Raw genomic sequence first — 22,478 nt, 5'->3', positions numbered from 1 at the left:
TGTTCATCATTAATATGACAAAATACGGAGCTTTACGAGTATAAAGATCCACACTACTGGCGACCAATCCATTCATTTTAAACACATTTTATTAATTGCTTTTGCCAACGCTCTTGTTTGGTTTGAAAGGTAAATACAGGGGGGTTTGAATAGTACCCATCTTTTGTGTAACCTTTTCGCGATAGTTTACTTAAATTGGAAGGAAGAGAGAGAGAGGTTGTTGTCAGCGAGCTCGGTTTCTTTTCTAAAATCTATAAAATACTTGAAAATCATATTTATCTATATATTAAACAAATGCACGTTAAAAGGTAACCAGTGAATTAAGTGAAAGTAGCAAACACAATTATTATTAATTTTCATTATCAGAATTAACACTAACTTTTTTAACATAGGTAATGTTGGTGTTGATCACACATAAACGCACCTAGACATTAAGTGTTCAAAAGCATTCTTCAGTTAAAATTTGATTTTGCATTTTATATAATTTTGCTTTTTAGTGTCAAATTTTGTGAAATCAATCACCTCTTTTACTACATGTACAACAACATCGTTAGTATGAAGTTCACTTCTTTGTAGATGCGCTTCTTCATCTGTATACTTCCGCCGGAAGGGGATTATACATCTGAATTTAGCAGTGCATGTTTTTCTTTATTTCCTTGATAACAATATTAAGTATTAAGTAATGATGTTGAGAAATTGATAATGGTTATCATTTGTTTTTATTTTCATAGGATAAACTGCGCTCTGTGATTTGTGATTTAATACAATATAAATGATCAAATATTACTATATATAGAATCTGTTTCGACTGACAGTAATTTTGTAAATAGAAAGGTCCAATCTATTTTTGTATTAATCACAATCTTTTTTTTTAATCTGCTATATTTAAATGTTATTTGTCCATTTAAATATATTGATAAAATTACAATCTTTGTAAAGAATGATATGCAAACACCTTTTACAATTATTCATAACATAAGACAGGGCGTTGTAAGGTTTAAGGATGTTGTTTACTCAGGGTTTGAGTTCTCAAATTCGGATTGTTAGAAAGTTCAATGTCATAACTTAAGGAATATTTTTTCTAAACACGGAAAGTTAATTAAATGAATTATTATTGACATAACATTCAATACTTTTTACTTTATTATGGAATTAAACGAAATTGGGCTTATAGCAAAAAAGTGGAAATTCTGACTAAATTTTTCAGATTTAATTTGTTTTTCACTGAAATAATTTTGATATTACAAAAATATCAAAGTTAAAATTTTATTTGTTAGTCAACATAATTTTGCATATTTTCTGTTGGTTTTATCTCACTTTTTCATTAAGATAAACGTATGGCACACGCTACAAAAATATTGAAAAATGCTTATAAACGATAAAAGCCACCATATCTCAATACCTGGTATTTTGACCTTTGATCCCATATAAATTTTATGCAAACAGAATAAGGTCAATATAAATGTTTATGTTTTATCATCACTCAATTTTTTGTTAAATTGAATCAAAAGAGGGTGCAGATTTGAAAACTGATAGAAGAAATTCGGGTCGGAATATTTATAAAAATTGTAAATGAAAACTCAATGCTTTGTATCTATTTAGTGCCACTGTCATTCATAAACTCTATTTCATTTTTAAAGAGTTTAGCAATTTGCATTATTTTCACAAATAAGAAAATCTTAGTCATAGTGTAAATTTTTTAAGGGAATTTACATAAATTTTCAAAAAATATCCAATGGCCATTAACTCCAAAAGTAGGTCATTGACCTACTTTTTTGAACGTGAAAAATAACACTACAATACAAGGTCTATAACACGCAATAGATGGTTTTTCATTCTCTTCAAGGGTTTTTTTTTTTTTAATTTTGAATAAACGTAATCCTTGAGATGTAAGGTGATTTACACATTAAATCAACTAAAAGTCTGTAAATACGTTTGGGAATATATAAGGATTTGATTTTCACATCATGCCCTATGCAGTATAAGATTAGTCTCTCTAACTAGATGATATCCCGCGCAAGTGCGGGAATTAACACTTTACACATAAATGACACAATGCTAAAATGTTGAGCCATTATATAAATATTTTTTTCATTTTCGTATGTACTGTGTCCGAATTGTTTCTCAGATGCTTTTTAACATATTCTTTAAAACTAAAAAAAACCCAACAACTTCAAGGCGCTGAATATTTAGATAAGCGACCAGGGATAAAACATCTTAACTGAATTAAATGATGTATATACATGTACGTGACCTGAACTCATCTTGATGCAGCTGAGTAGAAATTATAACAATTAAAACTTTTTAAAACCACTGAATGCGTATATAGGACGTCGTATCTCTATTAATTTTGTACTTTAGGTCAAGTTTCACTATAATTTTTATCACTGCCACAAATGAGAATTTCAGATAAAAGACCGTTTAAAAAACCACATTTGGAGAGGGTGGTCACCCCCCCCCCCCCCCCCACTAACTTCCCCGTTTAATGCATGCATCATATCATAGACATCATTTTATCATCATTTTATAGACTTTGAACACAATCTGTTCATTGTTTACAAATTAATGGTTTACTACCAATCTGTCGTGGTATAAAAATGATAAAAGTGTATGAAATTAAAAAATATCAGTGTTTGCATACCTATTTGCAAATTTTAAATGAAAGTTGTCATATCCAAAGTATCTGACCGATGGTTAACTCGCCCTTCACTTTCCACATGATGTAAAATTAGTCAAACCGCGTTCCTGGGCGCACCAATCTGGAAAATTCTTACCATCAAAATTGTAATCGCATTAATTTGTTCCATTTTATTTATGTCACATCCAAGGCAAAGCTATCTGCATACGATGCAAGATGAACTAGTCCTACACTTTTTACCATGACGTTAATTAGTCAAACCGCATTCTTTGTTACCTCGTTCTGGAATCATTATGTTCTATTCCACTCTCGCGAGAGATCGCGCTTCGCTAGCTTCTATCTATCAAACTTAAATCACGCATTCAAGAAACGAATTGCCTTATTTCTTTTCTTCAACATTTGTCAAATCTTAACTTCTATATGTAATCTAAAAGTAAGTTCCTAGTAAATACATTCACTGGTTACGTAATCATTAAATATCATTTCATTACAAGTATATATTTTGATGCGAACTCCAACTGATTTGGATCCGCCAAAGCGTGTACACCATCTTTCTCTCATTTTTGCTATTTCGGGCTTGTTTATCGAAAATGAAAGTAGGTTTTTGATTAATATCACAAAATTAATTATGAGTCAAAATTCACTTATAGCATACGGACATCATCTCACACGTGTTGAAATAATAAAGGTGTAAGCAGTTACTCTGGTGTAGGCGTTTCGTAGTTTATTAGCAAAATGTGTAAATTTGTAAGTATAGATAGATGAAAAGCCCCCCCCCCCCCCCCCAAGAAAAAAAATTGAAAAGAAAAGGACAGAGCCAATGTCACACCAACGCTTATAGCCTAGAGCTTACATATTTGATCATGATTAACTAACTTGAAGGACATTGGTACTTTTTCCAAAATAAAAACCCGTTATCTACAGTGTTCATTTCACTGTAAAGGTTCAACAATGGCTTTTTAATCAAGTATAAATCTAGGAATAAGTGATTGCATGTGTCGGCGAATTCATTTTATCTGTCCTCTTTCTGTCTATCTGAATTGTCCTTCTACTATTTCTTGTAGTACCAAATATCAATTGATGTACGATAAGCTCTTTGTGTTTTGACGTGGGCATCCTTAGACGTTGGCGTTACGATATCTTTCATGGCACTATATTTCTTCTTCTCCGCATTATCGTCAATCCGGGGTGTTGTAATATGCATTCTGGGAGACGATGGCGGGTTTTGATTGGCGTGATGATGGGTTTCGCACTGTGAGTGTATTGTCTATTTCTGTCACAAAAAATAAATCTTGCATTGTTAATCCGGAAGGACAATACATCTGCGACTTCCAAACTATATAGAGATTTATTATCAAAGTCTCGCAATGTTCGAGATATTTTTCAGAGGCTACCAAATTTTTCACAATTTCAAAAAAAGAACATTAAAGCATTCCTTGGTTTGACATATAATATTTATATATATATATATATATATATATATATATATATATATATATATATATATATATATATATATATATATATATATATATATATATATATCTCTATCTATCTATCTATCTATCTATCTATCTATATTGGCAAAGGCAACAAAAGATTCCATCATTGCATTGAAAATCGATAAAATAATATGGTAATGGAATCGTTTAAAGTACAGATTAGTTTGCATGTCTTGTCCAGCAACAACGGTATAATGTTAAAAGTTAACTGTTAAGAGTTTTTAATCTCAAAGATATCGGACGCGCGTTCATAATGTGATTAGGGTTTTGTAAAAAATACTTACGACTATTTTTAGACACTAAGTAATACATGTATACCCGTCTATATGACGTTGAATGTTATTTTTGTAACGGTAACATGAAAATTCATAATCCTTACAGCAGGATTAATCTCAAATCAAATCCTACAAAATGATTCGGCAACTGTAGATAAAGTTCTAGTGACAGTAAAGAGGTCTGACGGACCGACGGTTCAAAAGGAAATAAAAATGAAATGCCCGAATCTTTCACAAAAATTTACAATAAGTATAAGAAAGAAACACTTAATGTAAAATCAGATGCTAACCCAGGTACACTTTTATTTGATCTTCACGCTTTTCTTGGCTATCAGTGTAATTTGTCTTCTACTAGCATCTGTCTACAGACCTTTCAGTATTAAAGGGTACTCCATACAGTCCTCGGTTAGACGTACCGATAGGAAAGCCAATGCATAATGCTGAATAATGCAAGTTTCATTAAATTCCTTATTGATGTCTTTTCCATTTTTATTTACGCAGATGCTGTAATATTTGGAATTTATGACTCGTAAGGTCTTAGTATACTAACTTATCATTTAAATTATTTGACAAGAACTGTTCAATTCTAAGAATTAATACCTTCATATACAACCCTCACATAAGGACATGCAGTTTTCATGCAGAGTACCGCTAGTATCGAGAAAGGACAGATGGTAAACAATATATCTCGTATACAAATAATATTGTTAAACCGAAAGCGATTTATCTATGGTATTAAAACGACCACTGGAAAGAAAGCAAGTGATGCGATGGTATATGTGACCAAAACAACCAAACTGGCTTATTAATTTCTTGGTACAGGCAAACGACGATAGAATTAATAACCGACAATAGAATTAATACCAGGTATTTCTACACGTCAACTGACATCGGGTTCCATTGAATTCCCTTCTCAAAAAATGGTCTTGCAGGAATTTATTTGATCCGAATTCGTTCGGTATTGCAGACCAGTTGAGTCGAATAACTACGCCCTTGGCCGTGGCGTTTCCAGCCAAGATTGAATGAATTAAAGGGGGAAAAAAGACGTTCAGTACAGAACGCGACTCCTACGTAAAAGAGTTAGAAAACAACATTGATTAGATTAAGTATTATCTATTTATGTAACATGTGTTATCTGGGACGGGTTATTTCTAGAGTTGCCCTACAGTGGTATATCTATATAGAAAAAGTGTACTCGGTCATATAAACATTATTTAAAGAACATTTGATGTGAAGAATCTAGCTAGACTCACTGGGTGCTGAAAGATTTGATTTTCTTTTCATTAAAGTATATTTTCAATTATTTCTGGATGAATACTGAAGTGGTCTGATTTCAATGATTTCAAGAAGTGAGATTTTTGGTCAAACGATGTAGTACTGTTGCACTGGCTCGGCTTCTCTAGTTTCGTGTACTTAGGTTTTCTGTGCACTCAATTTCAATATTAACCATTCACAAAATGGATGCATACTTTGCAAGTTAAGCAGGAACTATGTCCTTGTCAGGTACATTTAGTCATGATTAAAAATGTCCCCCCTAAGAATGTATGATAACCAAACTTTTTTTATTATGTAGAAAACAATAAGCACACAAACTAATAATATTTATTTTCAATGGAACGGGTAGTTTTTTTATCCTGCAAAAACCCATAAATAAGCAATTAATCGAGAGAAAGAAAATCACAAAGAAAATTAGACAGAATTCACAAATCTGGCTATCCAACTGTTTAGCTTCAGGATACACATTGTGATTGAAAAAAACCCAATTCCCATATGGTATAAAAGAAAGGTAATTATTTTCTCGTTTGTGGATGTACTTCCTTTTGAATCATAATGACAATGCCCTATGCCTTCTTCTTAGTTTAAGGGAAAAACAAGACAATCTTATCATTTTTAGTATGAGGTGAACGCGTGACTAATTAACAAAAAATCTATAATTGCGACTGTACTTGAAACGAGGAAAGAATAGATATCCACATTATCTTGAATTATTACTAGCATCACACCATCATCATTATAACGACGAGAAGATCCGTATCATTATCATCCCTAACCATCTTTTTTCATCATGAGAATCATCAATAGCGGCAACTCCCCCCGTACTTATCATAATGGTCTTTAGTAACAGCAAAGTTCAATCATTATCACCTTAATTATTACTGTCACCATCATCATTACAATCATTATCACACTTATCATCATCATCATCATCATCATCATCATCATCATCATCATCATCATCATCATCATCATCATCAGCAACGCCCCCGTCATCATCATCATTATCATCATCATCATCATCATCATCATCATTATCGTGATAATTGATCGTCATCATTATTACATCATCATCAGCAGCAGTAGAAACAGAAGCAATAGCAAAACCAGCAAAGCTCCAGGACAACAGAAATGGACAACAAAATGCACTATATCTATGAATTTTCTCTTTATCTAATTAATCTTTCCAAAAATACACTTGTACATATAATAAAACATAAATTCAAGTTTTGGACCGAAAATTATAATGACCTTGGCCTAGAAAGAAAATTCAAACGGAAAAATAATCTACATCCAAAAAAAACAACAAAAAACAACCTTTCTTTTTGTAAGCTGTTGTCGATCCAGTTAGGTTCCTTGTACTTACATAGCACCCTAGGGGAAAATCGATGGTTTGATAGAGAGATTAGGACGATTTTCACGTTCTGTTTCTTTAATGGCTGAAGAATGCTAAACTCTTTGGTACCGCAGCCTTCCATTCTCGCCGATCTCATGCACCTGTTGACATCTTCCTTCCACTAAAGCTTTCGTTATCTCATTTGATTTCTATTGTGTAAGTAACAAAGTCCTCGGCCTTTGCAAACAGCAGCCCCATCATTTAACCGGAGCCGGGATTGTTTGAGCTAGGGTAACGACCCTTGGTTTCAGTATTATTAATACAATGACAGGTTAATAGGTTCGGATATGTCTGCGCCCCTAGCATCTACATTCTTTGGTATTGGTTGGACGGTTTGTTCACAAGTTCGTAAAGAATAAATGTTAAATAAATATATATTAATAAATGGGTGTTCTGTTTATTTGGATTGGCTTGTTCGTTTAGGTTAGAAAAGCAAAAAAAAATAATAATAAAAAAATTAATAAAAATTAAATTGTAGAAAAACCAAGAAAAGACCAAAAAAGTTAGGTTTTATTAAAGAGGCTGAATGGTCACCAATCAGATCTGCAACATTATTTTTTTAGATATTATATTTTTGACTATTTTTTTTTTTTGAAAACAACAAAAATCCAAATATCAAAGGTTTAAAATATGAATATTTTTGTTTATATCTTATAATATATACAGAGCTGTTCTTCGATTAATACAGTTTTAAAAATCAGCACAACCAACCAGCTCTCTTCAATGTTTCAAGGCTTCCGGTTTGACAAAGTAGGTACTTGTGATTGTGTTTTTTATGTTGTTTATATTTAAACTTTCGATAACTCATTTATTTTATTCGTGTTCTAATTAAATTTACTTCATTGTATCATGGTCACATGTTCTTAGCATATATTGAAAATTCCTGCGTAATTAAAAAAAATCTCTCTTTGAAAGTCGCACTACAGCGATAAATCTTTTTAATCGGGTTCGAAAATCAACTGTGGTTTTTAGATAGTTCAAACGATGTAGAAAATTGGGTAAATAAATACTTCATTTCAAACAAGAAATTCTGCACTTTGCTTTTTTAATTATGAATTGTTAGATTTATAAGGAAAACGAGATAACCAAAGTGGGTTTTTTTTTCATTGATGATTGTTTTTGAATAATAGTAACCCCCCCCCCTTTTTGTGTTTCAGCTGTATGTATTATGAATCTCTTTATAGAACGTTTATCAATAATGGAAGTATTTCATTGAATTTGATTCTATAGCCCGGCCTTCTCACATATCAGTATTTATTTCCAAACTGTCGCTAATTCGATCGATTAAATAGATCGGCTGTTGACGGCTGCACTGAAATAGCTCTCATTAGAGTCTTTCTACTTCCTCCTTAGGTAGGGGCAGTGGACACCATCTTACTTATTGTCCTATTTGAGAACAATTTAGTGCATTCACCCGTACGACATGAATATTTAAATCGTTTTCCTTGAAACGGCATTGCTCATAGCTTAAATCTGACAGCTCGAAAACATGTCCATGTAATAATAAATATTGTGTCCCAAATTAGCTGGAGAGCGATTATGTTTGGTTATGTTTAGAATAATATTGTACATTTTTGGCTTTGTAATTAAGACTTATTCGTTAAAGAGATTTGCCATAATGGCCGTATCTTAGAGCTTATTTATAAGCAAATCATTCAAGTTTAATTTACTTGATGTAACAGCGAACTAATTTATTAAATCTTGCACCTTTTGCTGTGATCTACAAATTGATAAAAGTATCCGTTGATAGACCTCAATGTTAATACCTGCTGAATGAATATTTAAACATGAGAGTATATTTTTAAGTAATTCTATTATTTTGATAGATTAAGTAAACAGTCTCCTGGTTCCTAACACTGTTCCGCTGTATTGTGTCGCCGTGTAAATAACGCGGCGTATATCCCCGCCACGGCCTGGGTATTACTGTGGTCGTATTCCGGACTTCTGGAATATGTAGGACGTTCCGGCCCATTTACCGATATGGTAACAGAAGAAACGCTCGGGCAATATCTGTTATCAGATCCCGGGGATTAAATGCTATCGGGTGTAAAGAATCTTAATTACTTCCCCTTGATCAGAACGTCGGTGTATCACCCAATACCCAGCGGAAACATGGCGGAAAAAAATGGCGGGAAGGCGGCGGAAACTTGGCCCAGACGAATTGACTCCGCTGAGATCTGGCGGTTATTCCAACATGTCGCAGGGTTTAAAAATGGATTCTTGTTGTTTGCTTGGATAATGCACTTATGATTGTCTCTGTTCAAAGTGTATTGCTTTTCTTCTCCCCGTACAGATTATGTCATCTGAAATGGTCTGAAGCTGTGTTTGATTTCAAGGACTCTGTTGCGAGTCTGTACTAGCTGTGAGCGACACACAGGGTCTATGTAGCACTGTCATTACATCAAATACCAAAAAAGCAATTAGTGAATTCCTAACAGTATAAGAAAGTTTATTTTGTACATGCAATGTTGATACCTTAGAAAAAAATAGTTTGATAATCCTTTAACGTCAACAAAAATCGCCAATCCCATACTGTAAATACATCCAACTGTCTGTCCGTTAACGCAACAAGGGTTGGAAAATGAATAAAGAATGATACACAAGTAGGAACATAGTCTCTCTCTCTCTCTCTCTCTCTCTCTCTCTCTCTCTCTCTCTCTCTCTCTCTCTCTCTCCTTTCAACACCCAAAGGGTTTGTAATCTCTTTTAAAATCCAATCGTTGAGCTTTTGCATATGCCTCTCCTACAGTTACAAAACGCAATCTATTTATAAATCATATATTGCAATTACACATACTTCTAATGTATTAATGGTGAATTATCTGATTCTAAAGTGTTTAGATGAGAAAATAAGTGATTAATTAAAAGGAGGAATAAATTAATTAGACCGTCTGGCGCTCTGACGTATATTTGCCGTGCTTCTGGAGAGTTCAATTGATTTCTGTGGTTAATTAAAGGATATTCAAAAATAATGGGGGAAAAGTAATAAAAAACAAATCAATAAATAAAAAAAGATTAAATACATTCCTCTGAAATATCGGGAAAACAATTATAAACCCATCAAACTGTAGTTCCACCTATAAAAGATAAAAACCTTCTTAATAAGATGACATCTCATTAATATTTTACGTAGCCATTCTGTAGTGTAATTGATGTCGATATTATTCCCCGTGCTCTTAAATCGTTAGCATGTTATGCGGGCTATATATCGCAATGTATTGTTTTATAAATAAGTAATGATAAAGCTTCATCAATAACCGCAAATCTGAACGTAGAATTGATTAATTTTGCATAATCATTTGTCTTCTTGTTTATGCCCCCCCCCTAATTCTGAATAATCAGTTGTCTTCTTGTTTATGCCCCCCCCCCCCACCCCACACACACACACACCATTCTCCCTAACCTCTGTCATGTGTATGTGATGGTACAGAGAACAAAAGAGAAATCTACAAATTTTTAACACGTGTTAGTTTGATAAGCCTTATAAATGATAAGAGAAAAATGACTTACTGTCAAGACTTCGTTGTTGGGTTCCCACCGTCGGGGCATCGATACATGTCACCAGGATGTGACCGTAAAACTAGGTCAGGGGTCACACTAGTTATTGGCCTTACAAAGGTCATTTTGAGCTGCATTAAAATCACCTAAAGAGCACACTTTGTATTTAAACTAACTGAAACAAGAAATCAAGATTTTAAGCAAAAGCATATTATTCTCAAAAAGAAACTAATAAGCTCCCCTCCCAACGCCCAACCCCCAACCCCCAAACAAAGAATAAAAAAGCAAAAAAAAAAAAAAAAACACACACAGCACAAAAAATAAAAATAAAAAAAAAGTATAAACAAAAACACAACAAAAAATGTCAACAATGCTCACTTCCCAAATAAATATGAAAAGGTTACCAAGTAACCAACAAATAAAAAGAAATAATTTCAAAGCAGAAAACATCATATTATAAACAAATTGTCTGCATCAATTCTTTGTTGGCGATAACTGCATGAAAGTCTGATAAAGAAAAGATCGTATTACTTAGCTGTGGGGCTTATGTGTAATGAAATAGCCATTATTAAAATACATAACTCTAGTTCAATGTTACAAGCTTAAGGGTAAACGTGCTGCTACAACAAAATGTCTTTGCGTACAGCGATGTACTTTCGAATGAACGAGTTGTTATACGAAAGTAGTGCGTCCTCCGCCGACACATCACTCAGTCAGTAGGTCAGTGTGCTAGGGCTGTGTAAAGTCTACAGGGTGCAAACGTAAATATTATGAAATATGGGCACTCTTCACATCCTGTTATTGTACATGTAATTATCATAAGTACGCTATATACAATGTAATGAAATTATCAAAAACAAATTGATCACCAACAAAAACTGAGATATTCAAGTTGAAGGTTTTACATTTTTGTGGCTTTATAAGTACATTGTATTCATACACCTTTCGTTTTGGTTCAAGGGCTGTTAAGTTTAAAAAATGTAAAAGAAAATTGAAGCATGATTTCGTTGACCATGAACCATAGCTAATATCTACAATGTAGTAGAGGAACGACCTCAGTTTGTAGTTTTTAGACTCAAATACGTTATATTATATTTTATATCCATTACATGAACTGCTCTTTGTCTTCAGAAGAAAGATATAGTCCAAAAATGGCCAAAAACATCCGACTATCTTAAATTATGATGCGGAATGATTTATTTTGACAGACGACTGGCGGTTTTGTCCTTGTTCGGTCTATAATTATTGCACGAAGAAAACAAAACCTACATTGCAGTGCACATGACTTTATCATGATGTATCAGCTCGATTGACCTTGAATAACAAATCAATGGAGCCGCTTTTGCGAAGTGGAGTGGCATGCAAAACTCCCATGCATCACCATTAAATTTGAATAAATGTTGTTGCACTTAAAATCGCAACACGGGTTTTGCATTGAGAATGGGAAAAAAATCTTTTGTACAGTAATATCAATTACTCTACAATTCCTCTTTGGAAAAAATGACGAATCTTGTTATTCTTCTTAGAGAATGGGCTTTTGAAATTGCCTACTTCTGTACATGTAAAGACTATATCTTCGTATTAATCTTGTAGCTTAGTATACTTTAAATGATCGCATTACTTCGCTGAGTGGGCACTTTTTCGCTGATCTATTTGTCAATAATGTTGGTTTTTTTTCCCCGAGGGAGTCGCATCCGAATAAGAAATTATTAAGGCAACCTTGCTGGTCGAATAATGCACCGTCAAATTCGTCGTAGAATAAATTTAGAGAAACGAGGCATATGTTATTGAACTTCGAGCTCAATGCCATTTGTGGCAAGAGAGAGAGAGAGAGAGAGAGAGAGAGAGAGAGAGAGAGAGAGAGAGAGAGAGAGAGAGAGAGAGAGATGGCGATAGATATGTTTTGTCAACATAATTCTGCCATCAACATCCAAGACGCATCGCTTTGTGATCTTCCGCTACAAGCCATTCTTTATCTGACTCTTTAAGAACTTGGAGTGTTGACTAATGCAACTGTCGAGCTCAAAATAAAGCATCGAACGTTTGTTACTATTAATAGACTGGCGCAGTGACAGTGATGGAGCATAACTGTTTGCTGTAATCCCATTTATCTAGATTGGCTGTTCCTAGACAAACAACGTTAAACCGGATTATTTTTCATCTTCGTATTCCAGATATAATTGAACTTATTCAAACAGTTTCTTCGTTTAAGTCATCATCATCATCATCATCATCATCATCTTTTAGGGGGAAGTTTTCTGATGGACCAAACCAGTTTTTGGTTTTTATGACACTAGGTGCTAGCGACATTTTTGTTACCTGTATATATACCCTTCACATCCAGTTGTTTATTCGTTTCTTCCAATATTAATCTTCTGTTTAAATTTGAGCCCAAATGTTCTTAAAATCAAAATAAATGTTAATGCCATCCCTTGCTCGACTACATATACGATACATATCAATAAATACTAGTAGTCTGTCCAATGGCAAGAATCCGTTAAACCGTTTTGATCGGACATGAACTACATGTATCTTTATCCTCATTGCTATCCATCCGCGTATCCATCCATCTATATCCATCCACTCATGAAATCATCTTACCTTATATTGTACATTGTATTGAGTAGAGAAATCTGATAAATATGTTATATGTATATCAAAAATCGGTACTTATTAAACTGATTTAACTTTTAAATAGTCTCATGAATCACTTTTGTTCATCAATTTTTTTAAAATCATTTAGATTACGCATATATTTTCCATTAAGAAGCACATTTTGCATAAGTTATAAATACGGAAAATGTGTTTACCAAAACTGTTTCTACAGTCTGTAGATATATGAAGTATAATATTTTCATTATTGTTTCAGCAAAGTTGGACGGCGTGAAGACGTACATGTCGTTAAGGCGCGTTCCGATTCGTCTACAGGACCGCGTCATCAAGTGGTTCGACTATCTCTGGTACTGTAACAAATCGACGGACGAAGAAAAGACCCTGGTCCTCCTCCCCGACAAACTGAAGGCGGAAATTGCCATACACGTGCATCTGGACACGCTGAAGCGCGTGGAGATCTTCCAAAACACGGACGCCGGCTTCCTGTGCGAGCTGGTGCTGCGCCTGAAACCCGTCCTTTTTTCCCCGGGGGACTACATTTGCAGGAAAGGTAACGTAACGTCTCGAATCTGATCTATTTCCCTTTAACCCGTCCTTTTTTCCCCGGGGGCTACGGTACTGTTACGCCTAAAACATGTTCTATTTTCCTAAAACCCGTCCTTTTTTACGTGGAGTTAACATTTGTAGAAAAAAGTAATGTTACGGACGAAATCTGTTCTAGTTCCCTTAGACCCCTCTTCTTTTCCCTTGGAGATATCATTTATATAGAAAAAAAGGTTTTATGATATGCCTGAAAATAATACCCAGATTTTTCTGTTTACCTGTAAACCAACTTCTGTTTGCGCTGTCTAAACGTCTTGTTTTACAAGTGCCAAACTTGCAACTAATTTTAGCGACAAACTGAATTATAATTTTTACCATTTAAAAAAAAAAAACAACAACAAATACAAACGACATTACAAGACTAGGTATTATTGACTACGATGTTTTCTTGAACTTAAGCAAAAAAGTTCTCACACGCAGTGAAAAGTTCTCACATGCAAATAAAGATTGGTTTACAGTATTTCCCCTTTTTATTTCATGTAAATTAATTTGTAATTTAAATTTAAACATTAACTGAATACATTTAATAGGACTGGACAACAGGCATAGCCTATGCATATCCTATCCTTGAATTGATTTGTCAAACATACAATGTACATTACGTGTACGTACATATGAGTACAGATGTACGTAGCTAGATATCAAAACATTTAAAACTTTGAAATGAACCTCAAAACTTAGTATTAATATTATACTAAAGATTTTTTTAAAAATGATATTTTTAATATTTTCCATTCTGTTCAGATAAATTGGAGTAGGCCTCACCGTCCCCAAAATTTTTAAATCGCTCAACTCTGTCCTTAACTGAAATCCTTATAGGAAAAGTGCATAAGTCTGAGGTAAACATTAGACGATAGACGATGCTGGGTATTGACTTCATTTGAGGAAAGATGGTGATGGCGGGGCCAGATCCTGCAAATGATCTGTCCCATTCGACGTCTACATGTAGCAAATTACCCCCCCCCCCTCTTTCATTTATAGACTGAAAGGGAATGTAATTTTATACATCATACCAAAATTCTCTATGCTAAGAAACTATATAGACAAGTCTGAAGACCTTACTTTTGGTTTTCCCTTGTATTTTAAGAATTGCCGTTTGTCGAGGGACCATCTATCTCTCTTCTTGTCAGCAAGGTTTTATCAGTTTAAAACATGGTTTTTTAATCCTTTGAAATTTCTTTAACTATTGCTGCAATTTCGACGCTACATTGTACACATGTAAAAGTATTGCCTTTTTTTTTTAAATATTCGAATGAGATTTCTATGTCGCACAACAATTTAACCCCGAAGGAGATAAAATAATTTCTCTCCTGTACATCTCCAACATGTTTATGTTTTATACATTATGTGCTAAATTTTATTTTTGAAGACCTTAAAACAGTTAATAATTTTATTAAGAACAAACAGTCAATGATTAGATACATGTACCTTGTATATGTGTTCCGGTCAAACGTGTTTTCTTTGTAGACATATTTTTTAATAGTTTTGTTTTCTATTTATACGAAGTGTCATTGGAAGAGTTTTTTGACTTCTGTATTGATTTCTCCGTGTATCCGATCTGCTACGCATGCATAAAGAGCTCTCTAGGTCTATCTTTCTGTTACACCAATGCTGGATACAGAGACAAGACACACCACTCTACATGCATTTCCTTTCGATTTTAGCATGACAATACCGTAAGATATTTGTTAATTTGTGGCCGGACTAAAAAACACAAAAAGAGGCCTGCGAGATCAATGTACATTTAGAATATTGATGGGTCATGGGAAAGTTGCAAATGGAATTCTGGGGGTAAGACATGTTGAGCTGTTGTATACGTACCCACATAAAAACAAAAGACAAAAAGTGATCATACAACCTACCCCCCCCCCCTCCCCGGCAACACACACAAACTCATTTTTCAAAATAAACATAATCCTGGATTTATAAAATTATGTTGAGCTGTACAATGTTGGACACTTCTTGTCAAAGGATTAGAAAATAATTGTACTAATAACTAGCGAGTTTTAAACTAATTATCTTACCATTTTGTGTGTGTTTTTATAAAAGAAAAATACTAGTACAATACTATCCTTAGAAGGACAGATGATAAGACTGGGTGGGGGTGCAGGGGGGGAGGGGGTAAGCAAAGGTCTCGTCTTGTTATTGTCCGTCTATTACAGTCAGTGGACTCAGGGGGTGGGGGAGGGGGTGGGGGTAAGCAAAGGTCTCGTCTTGTTATTGTCCGTCTATTACAGTCAGTGGACTCAGGGGGTGGGGGAGGGGGAGGGGGTAAGCAAAGGTCTCGTCTTGTTATTGTCCGTCTATTACAGTCAGTGGACTCAGGGGGTGGGGGAGGGGGAGGGGGTAAGCAAAGGTCTCGTCTTGTTATTGTCCGTCTATTACAGTCAGTGGACTCAGGGGGTGGGGGAGGGGGTGGGGGTAAGCAAAGGTCTCGTCTTGTTATTGTCCGTCTATTACAGTCAGTGGACTCAGGGGGTGGGGGAGGGGGAGGGGGTAAGCAAAGGTCTCGTCTTGTTATTGTCCGTCTATTACAGTCAGTGGACTCAGGGGGTGGGGGAGGGGGAGGGGGTAAGCAAAGGTCTCGTCTTGTTATTGTCCGTCTATTACAGTCAGTGGACTCAGGGGGTGGGGGAGGGGGTGGGGGTAAGCAAAGGTCTCGTCTTGTTATTGCCCGTCTATTACAGTCAGTGGACTCAGGGGGTGGGGGAGGGGGAGGGGGTAAGCAAAGGTCTCGTCTTGTTATTGTCCGTCTATTACAGTCAGTGGACTCAGGGGGTGGGGGAGGGGGAGGGGGTAAGCAAAGGTCTCGTCTTGTTATTGCCCGTCTATTACAGTCAGTGAACTCAATGTCTGACCTTGGTGTAATAAGATACATGTACCTATAGATCAAATATTTATTCATACAAAACATGGTTGACATCAATGAAATGTCTACGTCACGTAGACAAATATTGTACACTTAATTAGCTTTTATTTGAGTGCTGATAAATTTTGCGATTGTTGACGCGGAAATCTCTACATAGGCTTTTTTGCGAATTTCTGTCGTTGAAAACAAAGTTGGCCTACAGTACTACTAACCTATACGTAAACCCTAACCCATCCCATCTCATTTAGAAGTAAAGAGAATACTTTATATTCCTGTAATTCAGGGTTTGAAAAGAAAAAAAGCATAGAATTAAATGATCGCTACGTAAAAATGAATATTTCAAATTAGACTGATGGCATACTTATAAAACCTCTTACACAGAATGACAGATTAAAACATGAATTCATATCCTTAGTGAGTTCATAATGACAGCATCAATAATGCGCAGAGACCACGATATTATAATATAATTGAACTTAATGAATGGGGCGAGTTTTATAAAAAAAATCAATGCGTTAATAAAGGAATGGTTCTTATTTATTCAATCTTTCCCTGTAAGTAGCCTCATTGAAAAACATCCGTTTTATGGATATAAATTTTTTAATGGTAGGTGGACAATGTGATAAAAAATAATCTGCCTTCGATTCAGTTCGTTCTATAGATGCTCTAGACATTCAAGTTCGTCTTAAATTTATTGAAAGTTAGATAAAGCTTGAAAGTGAAGATGATAGAACATTTCTAATAAAAATGATAATACTTGGTGTACCAAATAAGCAACTTTCAGCAAATCAGTTTGTAAATTGTGATACTATGCAGAAAAGACAACCACATGGTAATACACCATTGCGTTAGGTTGATCATTAAAACATATACTGTTTTTGACTATAATATATGAATAAGATATCCTCTCTCTCTCTCTCTCTCTCTCTCTCTCTCTCTCTCTCTCTCTCTCTCTTAGGCAAGTGGCCTAGTGGTAGAATAATAAACTTCATCTAGCCGATATTTCATAATTGACAGTGCGAATTTTTTTTTTGATAATAGGTTCCTTGCGTTTCTAAAGTCATGTCAAATGATGTTATTATCAATCGATATTTCAGGGTAGGAGTACAGACCTTTAACTTAAACGAAACATGTGGATCTAATTTGAAAAAGCGCCTCCATTGCTATTCTGTTGATAGCCCACGATTCAAAGAATGATAATCCTGCTTATATATGTGGGAACAAAACCTTATATCAAATTCACATTTGTTGACATCTTTCTGAAAGTGATTCCAATACTGCAAATATCTAACATTTATATTAACGAAGAAGGTCATAACATAAGTTTTTAAGAAATTGATTCATTGATCCATTTATTGTTTACAGGCGAGGTTGGCAAGGAGATGTACATTGTCAACAGAGGGAGATTACACGTGGTCGGCGACAACGGGAAAACGGTGCTCGCTACCCTCAAACCGGGGAGTTACTTTGGGGAAATCAGCATTCTAAATATGGGTACTTCCGGTAACCGACGGACGGCCTCTGTCCGCTCCGTGGGCTACTCGGATTTATTCCGACTGTCCAAACAGGATCTCTGGGATGTCCTTAAAGAATATCCCGCCGCTCGAGTAAAACTCGAAGCAATAGCAGTCAAAAGACTGGAGAAAACGAAAAAGATTCCAATTGAAAAAGGTACAAAAAAAGTTTAGGAAAAAAATCTTTCTTATAATGATAATAAATAAAACTGAGACAGACATTGTTGTTGCTTAAAAAAAAGAGATATATATGTGTATTTTATAAACCTTTATCTCAGAAGAGAGAAAAAATACCTAAATAATTCACATGCCATTGAATGAAAAATAATTGATATTGTGAAAATGACGGTCGGATGGCTGCAAAAACGTTTTTAACATATATCAGAAATAAGCATATTCAGTGTTTCTCGTAAAGGTTGCTCTATACATCACTTTTTGATGACGCAGTACGCTGAAAAGTAAATCTGGAGGCATGTAATTCCGGTACTGGCCGATTTCAACGGAGGCGAATTGTATAGGGACCGCTCTTTTGAAGAAAATAGATAAATAAATAGATTTAATTCGATAATTCAAAAAATCATTATTTACGTGTAAGGTAGTATGGGACACCTTTTGTTGTATTGTATTATTTATCGAAATACACATTAATTAAGTATAATTTTATAGATAGTTTCTTGACGAACTTTCATACAAAATAAAATTATATTTTTTTTGGTGTTTATTTGCAATGATTTTCTTAATTTTTTTATGTTACACTTATTAAAATACATTTTCTTATAACATTAAGCAGCTTTTTCTAGATGATTTGTCAACAGAGTAAGAAGATATGAAAAATCACAATGTATGATTTCAAGAAATACTATAAAAATTGCAAAAATTAAATTTTTGATATGTTATTTATGAAGTATTATATTTTTATGTATGTGTCTGAAGGATGTATCCATCATTTGACAAAAAATTCTTTCAATTTGTTTACAGTTAAATTTTTTAAATTAATTTTACAAAAACACGAAAAAATATTAAAACATTCGTAAAAAAAATACCTGTAGCATCACTATTATCATTTTTATATTTGATAAGTATATGTTTTGTTGTCTTCTATTGAAAATTGGAATAAACTGTGGGTGTATAGAGCCACCTTAAGAACAGCATAAAGCAGACACATATCATAAATATTTTAACGTAAAAACTGGATGTAGTTTGTCCTTAACATGGAAAAATCAGATTTTTAAATTTTACTTTTTTCTCTAGCTTTGGCAAGAAGCAAAAGTACTCCGGGACTTGTAGAGTCATCCGGCAAAATTCCTTTAGAAGCGATGATGATAACTCGTCACCACACACTTCCGGCAGGTCTTCCAAAACAGTCGCCATCTAGTGGCGATGAAGAGACTCATGATGAAAATTCCTTGGAAACGGGTGAAAATGCTCATGCTGAAACCACTGCTGAACAGTACTCAAAAGAAACTAATGATAATTGTGATGTCCTGAATGTAGGGACGATGACGTCACCAAACACTTTAGTTGGAGTTACAACAACCTCCCATAATTCCTTTCGACTTCCGGGCTATAGTCCGCCGATCTCACCCAGAAGTTTGTGCCAAACACCAAACATCCCTACTATCAGCGCGGCCACCCCTATCCTCACTAACGCAATCGGAAGTCCTGCACAGTTATCGCCCTTGAGTTTTACGTATGCTCATACATATCCATTTCAAAACCATCCTCAACAAATGAACTTTCTGTCTCCATACTGTGTGTCCAATACAATGAATCCTCTGTCTTCGCCGAGTCTTGCCACTAGTCGATCAGACAACCTCTCCTCCTCCCATATTAACCTGTCACCACAGGCCCACCCCCAGCCAACCCTGCTTCCTGTGTCCCCCGGGTATAACATATCCAACTACGGCTCGGTCAGTCCACAAAGCTTCTCGTACGACACACCTAATGACGTTCTCCTGAAAGAAATCAACACGCTTAGGGAAAGATTGGTGTCCTTGGAAACGGAGAACGCCTCCATGACAGCAAAATTACACAGACAGCAATGGGATGTGGAGCACAGACTCTCTGAGCTCGAACTACACATGTGTCAGAGCTCGAGTCAGGCCAGTACCTCGAGTCACGACGAACGAATTGAAAGATTCGAACCTGTGAACAGAGAATCAATCATTTAGAGAATTAAAACTATTTACCACTTATGATCGAAGTTTATGTTAAACTTTGGAATTCTATGATATAGTTTACGCATGCGCGTTATTTATGTATTCTTGTTTTTGTAAATCACAATGTTTTCACTCTATTTTATTGATAAAATATTCTGGAGTTTAGATATCATTCCAACTATTGTCCTCAGAAATGAAATATTCATTTTATTCATGTCAATGCATTGACCTAACATGTTACTGTTTTGGATATATGGTATATACATTTCCATGTTAAATGTATGTACTGGTATAATGTTATCAGTTCATATTCTGTTTATATTATGTCACTTATTTCTAAATCATTAATCAGGGAGGTTGGTATTTATAAGAAAAATAAATTCACCCAAAGCACCCATACTTTTATGTGAAAGAAATAAATTTGATGATCGCGTATACAGTGTATTATGAAATATTTGAAGTACAATTGTAGGTAATTAGTAAAAAGTTTTTTTTGTAAAAGTGATCGCGAAAAATATTCCATTGGTAGAATAATTGGAAACATGGTAATTTATAAAATTGTCACCCTATGAAAAGTCCCATATTTGGTATAGAATAAGTGGTTTTTAAAGGTGTTTAATTGGTCATTAATGACCGTGATATTGTTTCATACGAATGCCAAACAGGTTTCAATGTTGATGTAATTTAGTGTTCATCAGTGTATGAAAACAAATGCATGAGTAAATGGTGTGCTGGTAATCTCAATTGTTCTGAATTAAAGACCAGAACTATTTCCATCAAAATGATAAAGGATATATGTAAAGTTACAAAACAATCATTTATACAACGGTTTGAAATTGTAAGTTATTGTTACAATGCATGTAAGAAGTCGTGGGGTTAAGTGGCCAAAAAGCAGGGCTCAGGGTGCAAATTTGAACAAAGAAGGGTGTAATTAGGAGGTAATTTTGGTTTGAACCAAGAAGGATGTAATTAAGATGTAATTTTGGGTGTTTTGGTAATAATATAAAAGAAGAGAAATAATGCCCATGTCTTCTTGTTTACCCACAGCTTAGTTGATTTAAATTGTTCACAATATGCATAATGTTTGCATATTGTTGCACGGTATATGGCGTTGTCGAATGAAATGAATTATGTACATAATACATGTGATTTGGTACGGTTGATCCGCCACATTTGCTGGGTTAAGGTTCTGCTGAATTCATGCCATTATTATTGCCGATCATATTTTTATAAGTCATTGACTCGTGTATTATATTATAATAACCTATGTATATCAAGTTTGAATTTTTGTTAAAAAATAAACCTATTCAAAATTACCGATATTTTCAATTTTTATCTGAATTAGATTTTGTGATATAGACATGAAGTCGAACAATTAATGGGTGTACAGGTATATTATATTTTATTACATGTATGTTTTCTAGATTATTAAGTATTAAAGTAATTTGGTCGTTAAAGAAGAAACACCTATTAAATTGCAGTACAGTGATAACCCATCTATCCATTGTAATTTTTAATAAACCTGAACTTGCTATATAAGTGGCCGATCTGATCTTGACTTGAGACTTTAAAAGTCACCATGACGTGTTTGTCATTTACAGTAAGTTTTTTTTCTTCAATGTAACACTTTTTGTATGGTCACAATCCAAACCAAAAACATTATATTTCCGTGCTGAATGATTAAATGCTTTACTAAAATACTTCAATAGTTGACCACCATTTGGAGGTCAGTTGCTTCAGAAAGATATATATAAGGAATAAGGAATCATTCTTTGAGTATTATGAGGTGATAATTTTGGTCGGGGCGTGATCAAATCCAATAAAGCCCGAAGGGCTTTATGATAGATTTGATCACACCCCGACCGAAATTATCACCTCATAAAATTCAAAGAATGATTCCTTATTACTTATATTTATATAATTTTAAGCCATCGTACGATTAAACATTTAAATATAAATAAGCAAACCCCGCCGGCACCCCAATTTGGCGTAATTTGTATTATGGGTTATATAGTAGAAAAACGATACGTAGTGTTATCACAGGCAAAGACACTGGAAAATGTAAATATACATGTATCAAATCTCTTTGTTACAGTGTATATAAGCAAGGCTCTGCGGTGTTTTTGTTGACATAAT

The 22,478-nt window shown here is 34.4% G+C and overlaps 1 protein-coding gene across 1 annotated transcript in view; it reads left to right on the top strand.

Moving 5' to 3' along the window:
• Positions 1-21,655, top strand: part of LOC105348121 (cyclic nucleotide-gated channel rod photoreceptor subunit alpha) — a 41,544-nt gene extending 19,889 nt beyond the window's left edge. The window contains exons 3-5 of the mRNA XM_034473509.2: positions 13,454-13,747; positions 18,035-18,340; positions 19,435-21,655. Of these exons, the coding sequence (XP_034329400.2) occupies positions 13,454-13,747; positions 18,035-18,340; positions 19,435-20,354 (1,520 nt within the window). The 3' untranslated portion in view covers positions 20,355-21,655. The remainder of the gene's footprint in view (positions 1-13,453; positions 13,748-18,034; positions 18,341-19,434) is intronic.
• Positions 21,656-22,478: the final 823 nt, after the last annotated feature.

The sequence above is a fragment of the Magallana gigas genome, chromosome 8 (assembly GCF_963853765.1).
Source record: "Magallana gigas chromosome 8, xbMagGiga1.1, whole genome shotgun sequence".
Classification (NCBI taxonomy): Eukaryota; Metazoa; Mollusca; class Bivalvia; order Ostreida; family Ostreidae; genus Magallana; species Magallana gigas.
This window is presented reverse-complemented; position numbering and strand designations above follow the sequence as displayed.